Here is an 11,904-nt window from a genome sequence, read left to right as displayed (position 1 = left end):
ATTATTAAACGTTTGTTGATTCATTTAATTTTATTTGAAATAATTACTTACCGAAAAAGGGAGCTCCTCCCTGGAAGTCGAACTCCAGTTACGCAATGCGATGTATAAGAGGACACGTGAAAATACAGACTGTGCTGTCAAGTCGATTAGAGCGTCGTCTGCTACGATATCTCGACCGAGGATTATACAGGATGCAGGTTGTATGGTGATTCAGCTGAAGCATGTGCGTTCCTTTATGTAGCCATACTGTAACGTTCTCTGAACGATGATTGGTTAATGTGTATTATTCGATTTTTATTAGCCAATCAGCAACGAGAATAATATTATCGCTTTATTTCGTAAAAAAGATTAGTTAAAATACATACTATTCGTCTATAAACATTAATAAAAGCTGGAAAAGTGATTTAAGCATTTTGGTTGAACATTTGTACTAAAATATATTTAGCGAAATTATTAAATGATTCAAGGTTAACTCAGCGATATTAACTATTATGCCACTTTTTTGAAGAGGTAAACTTTATGTTTCAAAAAATAGGTACATATTAAATAAAGAAATTTTTGTTAGTATTTTAAAATGTCCGGGAAAAAATTCATTATAAACTTTTATAATTAATTTTTCTTTGAAAAATTCTTATTTATTTATAACGATGATAACTAATAAAGCAATTTTTTATAGCGAATTCTCTAATCATTTCTCATTAATACTATACAGTAGTTGTTTCAATGATTCTTCGTTAATAGTTTGCAAATTATTTGCGTTGTTATCAGCACTGCTAAAACTTTGTTCTATATCAGTATTAAACATATTCATTTCTATGACATGTGCTGTATTTCTAAAAGTATCATAAGATTTTGATGTATCTCCTTTTTGTGTGGGAGATGATACTCTTAAGTGTTCCATTTCAGCAGTGGGTGAAGATAGTCCATTTTCAAGGGGAGACATTACCATTGAAAAGAAATCATGTGTATCTTCTTGAAATAGTTTCTCATTTTTTGATTGTATTGCTTTACAAGTGTCAAAGGGTTTCTTAAATATAGAACTATTAGGAATGTCAGATTTCCACATATTCCCTGTTTTTTCATTATCATTGTTTGTCCCTGTACATTCTTCTAACTTCTGTTTTTTATTTGTAATGTTAGTATTTGCAATAGTTTGTATTTTTTCAATGTTAGACTCTTTTGTTAAAAGATGCTGACCTTGAGTATTTATTATTAACACATATTTGTTTTCTTCATTATTTACAATATCTAGCATCGTTTGATTTTCCTTTAAAAAGTCCTTTTGAGTTTTACATATATCATTGTGTATACCTTGCATATCTGGTAAATTTACTGACTTCTGGTCCATGATATTTGTTTGTTGTACATTTCCTGTTTGTTGTGCTGGGCACTTATGAGTTCTTTGACTTACCTATAGTAATGGATAATTAATGAAATCATAAAAATATTTTTTTTTTATTCTGATATACCTTGTATCTGAAGTTTTTTCCACATGTTGTGCATTTATAAGGCATTACACCTGTGTGAATTCTACGATGAACCAAGTATGAAACACGTTGACGAAAACATTTTCCTAAAAAGAAAGCATCTAAATTATAAAAAAGATGATGTCATATTTATCCATCTATTTTTTCATTATAGGAAGGAGCTTTTAATTATAAAATTATCAAAATATATGCTGTATGAATATAGTTATTACATACTTCTAAATATAAGCAGTATTTGTAGTAGATATAATAAACTACAAAACATTGTTATACATACATTGCAGAAACAGAACAATCCATATTAAATTGTTAGTAATAACTGAAAACAAAACATGCATTATTTCAGTTTTTGCAACACATTTTTAAATAAAATTCTTACAAAAGTTAACATACCACAAGTTTCACATGCAAAAGGCTTTTCTCCTGTATGAATTCGTTCATGATTATGCAAAGTAGATAATTCTTTAAATGATCTGCCACAAGTCGTACATGTATAAGGTTTATCATCTTTATGATATAATCTATGTTTATGATATGACTGCTGGAAAGTAAACGTTTTATTACATATGTTGCACTTATAAGGCATTTCTCCTGAATGTAATCTTTTATGTTTCTTTAGAAAATATTTCGTTGTAAACATTTTATTGCATACATCACATTCCCATTGTTTAGCTTCATGTGTTTTTAAATGCTGCATTACATGTTGTTCCTAAAATAATAAATTTATTTTATTTTGTACAAAAAGATATTCAAAGAAACATATTTACCACCTTTTTAAATTTTTTTCCACATGTGGGGCAGCTAAATTTATTTTCATTAAGTATGAGTTCTATTTGTCCACCTCTGACCAAAGAACCTGAAAATATGTTTATGTTAATGTCTATTAAATAATAGATATTAATATCCTTTCAATGTAATAATAAATTACCTAAATTATATCCCGTATGTGCTACTCGCATATGCACCATTAAACTACCTCTCATTTTAAATACTTTAGAGCATAAGTGACATGAATAATTCTTAAGTAAATTTTCAGGTATAACATTTAAATCTTTTTCATTGATCATATGTATTAATTGCTTATGTAAAAGCAAGATATTATGATCAGGAAAATGAAAACCACATATATTGCAACGCTCAGTCTTTTGTTTTGTTGATAATGTTTTTATAAGTTTTAATTGAGGTAATATCTCATTATGTTCAAGACTTCCATTTTGTCTTTTATTACATACAACAGATGAATCTTCTTGTATATTCTTATCATTAGCTTTTTCCAATGGTATATTGGTACATGTACTTATAATATTTGGAAATTTATTTGTTATTATCATTTGTTCATTACTACAAGGTTTATCTACAGATCTTTCCATTTTGTCTGCTACTTCTTTGTTTGGTTGTTCACAATTTTGATCCTCTACCCAATTTTTAAATGTTTGGACATTTTCATATTCTGTTTCAGGATAATTTTGTACAAATTTTACATTTTTAACATTTTGATGATTAAAGTATTGTGTAGCATAATCTACTTTTATTGTTTCTTGTAACATTTGTTGAGGCAGTTTTTCTGATTCTACTTCTTTATTCCTTTGAAGTGTATGTATCTCTTTATTTCCACAAATTGAATTTTGTGGAAATGTAATTTGAGATATATGATTCAATGAATTTTGATTTTGAATAGAAACTTCTGGATTCAAAATTGAAGCTTCATCTTTTGCATTTTGCAGACTTTGTGAAGATATTAAACTATTTTGAATATTTAAGTTATTCTGTGAAAGTTTATTTGAATCTGTAATTTGTATTTTAGACATATTCCAATCTTGAAAAGTAATACTTTCTAAATTATTTATTATTTGTGGATTATGAGTACTGGTAATAATATTTGTATGTTTCAATGACTCTGCTGTATTATTATTACTTAAATTAATAGTGTGGCTGAATAAATGAATAGTAAGCTTATCAATACCAAGCAATACTTCATTACACACAGGGCATGTAAGAGGTCGTGTTGCTACGCTTATTAATCCTGCTCGCAATGCATCCAATGTTAAAAAACCTGGCTGTGAGCACAAAGGACATGCTAAAAGTCTTGCACACATGTTTCTTACCAATTTTTATTTATAATGTTTTTATTTAAAATAATATTTATAATAGAGCTTCACATTGTTTTCTTAATAGTATAAATGATAAATAATCTTTCCATCTTTTTTGTATCAATAAAAATGAGCTTTTATACAGACTTAATGTTGGCTATAAAAGTAGAGTGTTTGAGATACAAATTTAAAGTAGCTGATTAATTTAAATTTAACATTGTCATCTGTAATATTGGGGTTATGCCTGAACTTGACCCAATGGCACAAATTAAAAATCAAAATCATACCTCATATGTTAATAAGTATAGAGAAGAACTCAATGTAAAGCGAAAGCTTTTCTTTTTTAAAGTGCACAAAATAGAACAAAGTTTTATATATGACAATTTAATTATAGAATGAAGATTTCAGATATTTATCTGGGATTCCTTTGATTCTTTGTGGAGTATATGTGATGTTCTTGAAGCTATATTTAGACAAGAAGCGGGACATTTAAGAAGAAAATGTGGTAGAATCAATAATGGTTTTATTAAATTAAAAAAGTATAAAGCTTATACATTTATAACAAGTGAGAACATATACATAATAAAAGATATTTATTTTAATATACTGGACATTTGTATGGTGTGCCATCCTTACAACAATATTCTCTTCCAGCAGAAAGATTCGTGCTAATCCATCCACTGTTACAATTTTTAATAAATAAGTAAGCCTAATATAAAGAAATTATATAATATAATGTTGTTTAATAATTAATTTGAAGCTATTATGAAACATTAAAATAGAACTTACCCTTTCCTTATGACAGTCATATTTTATTGAATTACATAGTATTTTAGGACTGTTTGGCAGATGTTTAATAATCTATAGTAAATATTTCATATTTTGTGTTACTTGAGATAAGAAATTAACTGTATCATCAATAAAATATACGTGTGGTAATAATTTTGTATTTTTATAGATTAACTCACAGTGTCCAAGCATTTATTTGTACACAGTTTATTTCCAGTTGGAGTACATGAAAATGCTCCAGGCAAATCATGAAGAATAGCAGGTTCTCCTGTAGGTGGTTCTTTACCATCCTTTTTAAATTGTCCACTTAAAAAAATTCCACAAGCACAACCAATTGGAAATTCAGTAGTTACAATTTTAAGAGTATCATTTAAAACTTTTATTTTAATTTGATCTGCTGATGCAGATAAGAAATGGAGAATTGATAACAGAAATGCCAAATTCATCTTTTCTGTAAAAAAAATATTTCAGATTTCCCTTATGAATAAGATTAGTTTAATTAATAATAACCAATAAAAGAAAGCTGTGTCTAAGTATATTAAGAATATATGAAAATCTGTACTCCAAACTATAAAGTATTAATAAAGTATACAAGTATATATTCAGTTTACTGATACTTACATTAATCAAATTGTCTGCATTACTTGCATGAAGTAATGAAAATCAATAAGTCGTGCAGGTTTTGTTGAAAGTGCTTTGTTTTGTAAAATCAGCAATTAAAATAGGTCACATTCATAATAAGCAATATTTCATAATACTCCAGTACTGTAATCATATTGTATTTAAAAAAAAGCTTGTTTTATTCTTTTGATATGAATATAATCTTAAAATACAAATAAATACATGTACAACAATAAGATTTAGATTACTTTCTTGTTGATAAGATTATACATATTCACTTTATCATGCATTGATATTTTATAACTTTTTGATAAGTTTTGCATTTCCTTTTAAAACTATTTTTTTGCCATTTGCAATACAAATATATTCACATTTCATAATTTTTCTTATAGAAACAATTTGCACTTTTATTTCTATTATATCTCCAGCATAACATGGTGCTGGAAATGTAAAGGTTTGTTCAACTACTATGGTTCCTGGGCCTGGCATTTTTGTACCAAGTACTCCCGATACTAAGCCATTGAGTAGAGCACCATGAACAAGATTATTTGATGTCACAAAATGTATTGGATTATAATCACCAGTTAATTTTGCAAAATTTAGTATGTCATCTTTGGTAACTGTTTTAAAAACTGATATTTCATTTCCAACTTTCATAGTGTTTAGAACATCTGAAGATCCTGTACAATATTTTTGCACATACCTTTTTAGCAATTTAAAGAATGGCTCAGAGAACTTCATTTTACTCCACAATTGAATTATAATATATAATTTTTTAACTACTTCTTTTTTTATATATCAAGGTATAATTAGGTATGTATTCTTCAAAAATATTTTCTATGTATTTTTAGAATTTTCAACTTTATCCTTTATTTCAGTGCAATCATTTAAAAACATTGCTGCTAAATTTTTAATACGATTACTTTCATGATTTGACAAATCAGATATTTTTCCAATTAATTCAGCTGTTACTTCACTCTTATAATCAGGGGTAATTAAAAATATTAAACTAGTAATTACTGAAAGTATGATATCTTCATCTTGTGAAGAAATTAATGATGTTAATAGACTAATGCCTTGGTTACGTAAAATGTATAGTTTATTTATTGGATCTAAAATATAATACTTTTGTTAATTAATAGTTATCACGATATATTTTTCGAAAATAAATCTTTCAAACCATTATATACCTACCAGCACATACATTACAAATACCTCCTGCTGCAAAACGTACTAATTTTAAATTATTTTCTGACAAAGCGTGAAGAAACAAATCAATTATTTGTAGTTGTCTTATGTATCCATAATTGATAGGGTCATAAGCAAAATTAGCAAGGTTTGCTAACACTTGTTCCCTTGCTTCTGTGGAAATAATTTATTTTCTATAATTATGCAATATAATAATTATATAAGTAATTATATTTTTTTATGCAAATTACCTTTAGATTTAGTGGTCTTAAATTCTGTAGCTAAAAGTTTTAAGAAATCATAACGACCAATAGAATTTTTCCCAGTACGTTTTATTAATTGCTCCTTGCTAGTAAACATGAGAGAATAATTTTCATTTATATTACTTAACGAAATTTCTCACTATTCCATTACTTTATTTTAAATTTTTTAATCACTATTTTTAAACGGTGGACGTGGTAAAAAAGATAATTTACAGTTCCTTATGTACAAAAATTTCACTTTCTTAGGGATTTCTTTTGCTCATAATATTTTCTACGATTACATACCAAAATTTTTTAAATTTCTTGTATGTTGTAACGAAAACAGGAAATATTAATTTCGCAGCGTATTATGTTATAGCAAGCAGTCGTTAAGTAATAAGATTATCCGGATATGATGGTTTAGGATAAGTGTCAGTAAGTACATTATATGTGACTGCATCTGTATTTAGATCATAGTCGATGACCGGATGTGATATTGATATAAAATTAATGCCATTGGTAGACAAACTGTTTCTATTTTATGTGTTGTTAATGAAACCAATCGGCAGCTTGATATTCATAACGAACGTGGTGTGCGTTTAAGCGCATATTCGAACATACCATTCCTGTACCCATATTCCTATGAAAGTAGGTAGAGAACGTCATTGCGAAGTCATGGTTAACACGTAGCCGGTGTTCAACGTGTCTTAAACTTCTAGCTTAGGAATAGTGATTTGATAATTTGTTGCAAGCAGCTTGATTTGCAGCGTGTTGAATAGAAACAAATGTTAATATGTTCATGGCAAATGTCTGTTAAAATTTCACGGAAATATTTATAATTACATTCAGAAATTTAAAGGAAATATGTTGTCAAATAAAACATCCATTACAAATACTAGAAAAGATATGTTTCCTAACAGGAAATCGACGTCTAAGCAAATGAAAACTTCTACGTTAACAAACGCCGCTGGTCTTAGTTCTCTTATTACTTTTACTGTTTTGCTACTTGCTTGGATCTCAGGATTTGCTTCTCGGTTATTCGCGGTGATACGTTTTGAAAGTATCATACATGAATTCGATCCCTGGTACGTATTTTTAATTATTGCTAATTTATAATAATTATTTAATTTAATATTTTTCATTTAATATTTACTTAACATTTTGTTCACAAAACATAATTTTCATATTTATTAATAATTTAATTGATAAAGTAAATTAGCTTTACATATATGTGTACATATAATATCATTATAAAACATTACTATAAAATAAAATATTCTTCCATAACATAGGTTTAACTACAGAGCTACAGCATATATGGTACAACATGGATTTTATAATTTTTTAAATTGGTTTGATGAAAGAGCATGGTATCCGCTGGGTCGTATTGTAGGTGGAACTGTTTATCCTGGATTAATGATAACATCTGGATCTATACATTATATATTACATTCTTTAAATATCCCAGTGCATATAAGAGACATTTGTGTATTCTTAGCTCCAATATTTAGTGGTCTTACAGCCATTTCTACGTACTTATTAACAAAAGAAATATGGAGTGCAGGAGCTGGTTTATTTGCAGCGTGTTTTATTGCAATTGTACCTGGTTACATTTCAAGATCTGTAGCAGGAAGTTATGACAATGAAGGCATTGCAATTTTTGCACTACAAATTACATATTATCTGTGGGTTAAGTCAGTTAAAACTGGCTCTATTTTTTGGGCTTCTATGACTGCTCTGTCTTATTTTTATATGGTATCTGCATGGGGTGGTTATGTTTTTATCATTAATTTAATTCCACTTCATGTTTTTGCATTATTGATCATGAATCGATTCAGTAATCGTCTTTTTACAAGTTACACTACATTTTATATTCTGGGACTTTTATTGAGTATGCAAATACCATTTGTTGGTTTTCAACCAATAAGAACATCAGAACACATGGCAGCTGGAGGTGTGTTTGGATTATTAATTTTTGTGGCAACTCTCAGGTGTGTTGATATAATATGTTAGTGTAATTTTAATATATCAAATTTTGTAATACAGTATATTTTATTATTACAGATATCTAAGAACTGTACTTACAAAATCTGAAATGAAATACTTTGGAGGAGTAGTTGCAGTTACAGCTGGTATTCTTTTGTTTATTTTAATGTGTTTGACTTATGCCGGTGTTATTGCACCTTGGAGTGGAAGGTTTTATTCACTTTGGGATACTGGTTATGCAAAGATACACATTCCAATAATAGCATCTGTTTCTGAACATCAACCTACAACATGGTTTAGCTTTTTCTTTGATTTACACATTCTTGTTACAACGTTTCCTGTGGGCTTGTGGTACTGCATTAAACGTATCAATGATGAACGTGTTTTTGGTAAGATTTAAGAAAAAAATTCTTTATTAATTTACTACACAAATATATTAATTATAATTACTAAATATATTAAATATATTAATCATAATTATTTTACAGTTATATTGTATGCTATAAGTGCTGTTTATTTTGCTGGAGTAATGGTGAGGCTTATGCTCACTTTAACTCCAGTTGTTTGTATGCTTGCTGGAATTGCATTTAGTGATCTTCTTGAATTATTTTTCAAAGAGGAAGACAATGAAAGAAACGATCGAAGTAATAATGGAAGTGAAGAAGAAAGTGAAGAAGAAAGAGAAAGAAGTCCTGGTAGATCACTCTATGATAAAGCTGGTAAACTTCGTAGAATGAGACATGAGAGACCTAGGGGTAATGGAGATGGATTAGGTGTTAATCTTCGAAATGGTGTTGTCATTGGTGCATTTGTATTAATGATGATGTTTACGTTGCATTGTACTTGGATTACAAGTAATGCATATTCTAGCCCTTCGATTGTTTTGGCAACATATACTAACGATGGAGGTAGAGCTATTCTAGATGATTTCAGAGAAGCTTATTATTGGTTAGCACAAAATACACCTACTGATGCTAGGATTATGAGTTGGTGGGATTATGGCTATCAAATTGCTGGAATGGCTAATAGGTATATATTATTAGAGAATAAAATGTGCTATTAAAATTTTTTGTATATATAATACAATATAATACAATATGAAGCATTTTCATTTTAATATAGAACTACGCTTGTGGACAATAACACTTGGAATAATTCACATATAGCTCTAGTTGGAAAGGCAATGAGCTCAAATGAAAGTGCTGCTTACGAAATTATGACATCATTAGATGTAGATTATGTATTAGTTATTTTTGGAGGAATGATTGGATATTCCGGAGATGATGTTAATAAGTTCCTTTGGATGGTACGAATTGCTGAAGGTGAACATCCACAAGATATTCGTGAAAGTGATTATTTTACTGAAAAAGGAGAATTTCGTGTGGATTCGGAAGGTTCACCTACCCTTTTGAATTCACTAATGTATAAATTAAGCTACTATCGATTTGGGAAAGTAAAGATTGATTATCGATCGCCCTCTGGTTATGATCGTACGCGTAACGCCGAAATAGGAAATAAAAATTTCAAATTAACATATTTGGAAGAAGCCTACACGACTGAACATTGGCTTGTTAGAATTTACAGGTAATTTTATAGATAATAATAACAAGATCATAAATTAATTTTATAAAATTTATAATTTTTATACTTATAAATTTCAAACGTCCTTATTCAAATTCAATTTTAGGGTGAAAAAGCCAAATGAATTTAATAGACCAAGCATTCCAATATCTAAACGAATTGTTGCACGAAATGCTAATTCGTATGTTAGTAAAAAGGTGAGAATTCTATTTCTTATGTTAAACAGTTAAAGCAGTTAAAACATTTACTTTTGTTGAATTCTTAATCGTATCGTTTTCCTTCTTTAAATCATAACATTGTGTAATTTTGAAATGTAGTTGAAATCGTGGGGTGGGGAACATTAATGTTACAGACACCACGTCGCAAGAAAGGTTACATAAAAGGCCGGCCAACTATTATTAAAGGACAAAAACCTCAACGAAAAACTACGTAACATACATTTATTATCTAATTCATAATAATTTTCAAATACAACTTTTATAATAAGGAAAAAGAATTATACACCGTCCCTTGGGTCTACCACAAATTATACCTCAAATTAAGATTTTAATATCATTAAAACTCGAATCAATTAAATATAGAATAAAAGAAATTTTCAACACCGAAAGCAATTGGGACAATTTTTTAACAAAAATGATCTTTAAAAAAGCGATCATGTTTTCAATTTTATTTATTACACTACGCAAATTTCTTACTTTTTCAAAATTATGAAATATTATCTATGTATGACTACTTTACATATCGATTAAGTAAAATATAATTTCTATATGGTTGCAGTATATGGTGAATTTCTATAATTAAATTTACATTATTCATGGAGTGGAAAAATTCTATATTCATACAGTTTAAATCTTTGTACTTAAGTAGTCTCTAGCTTTTTGCTTACGTGATTTTATGCATATTATATTCTGATTACAAATTACGAAAATGAGCTTTGAATTATCACATGAGAAATATGATATAAACTTTTCTTATATCTGTGTAATGCACACTAAACATCAATAAGAAAAATTCACTAGTCAAACTGAACGAAAAAATGGAAACATTTATTATAAATATCAAACAGGTGAGATCAGAGGGATTAAATATGTGTTATGTATACACAGTTATACAGTATTGTATACTATTCTTGTTGAACATTTGTAAGAAGGAACTTGTCACTTAAAAGCATTGTACATTTAATATTTGATTTATTTTTCCCTTTTTTTTGTATAGAATTTAAAAATATAGAAGACAAATTGAATTTTATGCAGTGGAAATATGCTTTTAAGTGTACTGTATTATTTTATCTTATAAATTTTGACTGTCCATTGTTCTAGCACTTTTTTTAAGTACAGTGCTATAGTTCACATGTTTCATTCAAATTTGAAATTTATATGTTTGTGATCTACATTGTAATCATTCTTCTTATTATAAAACATATTGTTTATTTATAATATGTACATAATCCAATTACTATTTTTAGCAATTGTATGGATTTCAAAGATCACAAAATTATAGTTAAAGCAATGTTAAGTACGCAAAATAGCTGTGTACACAATCATTGTGTATATTTGATTATAAAAAAAAACAAAAAAATATAAATGAAACAAGGTTGTAATACATATCACTGACAATATTATTTTATTTCCTATATAAAATTCGGAGAACTAATGCAATTATATTAGAAAAATGGCAAGCATTAAAAATTATATAATAATGAAAGAATTAAATATATATGTATATTGTGCATATTTAGTATACATAAGAGAGTAAAAAGATTCGTTTATATAATTTGCATACTCTTATTTTATGCTATTTGACAAAATATGATATTAATATAATATTTGAATTCACTTACCTTTTTTTTAAATAGTAGAATATTAATAATTAAGCAATTACAAATTTTTTCGAAAAGGATGGACTATATCAACAGGTGGT

At 27.8% G+C, this 11,904-nt stretch overlaps 4 protein-coding genes across 8 annotated transcripts; 1 reads left to right on the top strand and 3 right to left on the bottom strand.

Annotated features, from left to right (window-relative positions):
- Positions 1-601: 601 nt before the first annotated feature.
- Positions 602-4,019, bottom strand: LOC132912479 (zinc finger protein 525-like). Of its 4 annotated transcripts, none has more exons than XM_060969917.1 (6): positions 2,416-4,019; positions 2,258-2,343; positions 2,140-2,196; positions 1,881-2,028; positions 1,470-1,573; positions 602-1,411 (listed from the first exon to the last, which is right to left on the bottom strand). In XM_060969917.1, the coding sequence occupies exons 1-6, from the start codon at positions 3,581-3,583 to the stop codon at positions 689-691; spliced, it is 2,286 nt and encodes a 761-aa protein (XP_060825900.1). In that variant the 5' UTR covers positions 3,584-4,019; the 3' UTR covers positions 602-688. The 4 variants fall into 4 exon arrangements, with proteins under 4 accessions (XP_060825900.1, XP_060825901.1, XP_060825899.1 ...); XM_060969918.1 differs by having other exon boundaries at positions 1,881-2,025; XM_060969919.1 differs by having other exon boundaries at positions 967-1,117; positions 1,198-1,411; positions 1,881-2,196.
- Positions 4,020-4,083: 64 nt separating this feature from the next.
- Positions 4,084-5,129, bottom strand: LOC132912489 (follicle cell protein 3C-1). Its single transcript, XM_060969940.1, has 4 exons — positions 4,988-5,129; positions 4,546-4,817; positions 4,367-4,438; positions 4,084-4,286 (listed from the first exon to the last, which is right to left on the bottom strand). The coding sequence occupies exons 2-4, from the start codon at positions 4,810-4,812 to the stop codon at positions 4,176-4,178; spliced, it is 450 nt and encodes a 149-aa protein (XP_060825923.1). The 5' UTR covers positions 4,813-4,817; positions 4,988-5,129; the 3' UTR covers positions 4,084-4,175.
- On the bottom strand, positions 4,989-6,862 carry LOC132912747 (uncharacterized). The gene is made up of 4 exons (XM_060970440.1): positions 6,427-6,862; positions 6,182-6,349; positions 5,828-6,099; positions 4,989-5,782 (listed from the first exon to the last, which is right to left on the bottom strand). Exons 1-4 carry the CDS (start codon positions 6,533-6,535, stop codon positions 5,285-5,287), a joined length of 1,047 nt encoding a protein of 348 aa, XP_060826423.1. The 5' UTR covers positions 6,536-6,862; the 3' UTR covers positions 4,989-5,284.
- Positions 6,863-7,073: 211 nt separating this feature from the next.
- LOC132912477 (dolichyl-diphosphooligosaccharide--protein glycosyltransferase subunit STT3B) lies at positions 7,074-11,588 on the top strand. Of its 2 annotated transcripts, none has more exons than XM_060969915.1 (7): positions 7,074-7,502; positions 7,710-8,408; positions 8,482-8,792; positions 8,892-9,432; positions 9,526-9,987; positions 10,091-10,181; positions 10,302-11,588. In XM_060969915.1, the coding sequence occupies exons 1-7, from the start codon at positions 7,282-7,284 to the stop codon at positions 10,326-10,328; spliced, it is 2,352 nt and encodes a 783-aa protein (XP_060825898.1). In that variant the 5' UTR covers positions 7,074-7,281; the 3' UTR covers positions 10,329-11,588. The 2 variants fall into 2 exon arrangements, with proteins under 2 accessions (XP_060825898.1, XP_060825897.1); XM_060969914.1 differs by having other exon boundaries at positions 7,075-7,502; positions 10,337-11,588.
- Positions 11,589-11,904: the final 316 nt, after the last annotated feature.

The sequence above is a fragment of the Bombus pascuorum genome, chromosome 12 (genome assembly GCF_905332965.1).
Source record: "Bombus pascuorum chromosome 12, iyBomPasc1.1, whole genome shotgun sequence".
Taxonomy (NCBI): domain Eukaryota; kingdom Metazoa; phylum Arthropoda; class Insecta; order Hymenoptera; family Apidae; genus Bombus; species Bombus pascuorum.
This window is presented reverse-complemented; position numbering and strand designations above follow the sequence as displayed.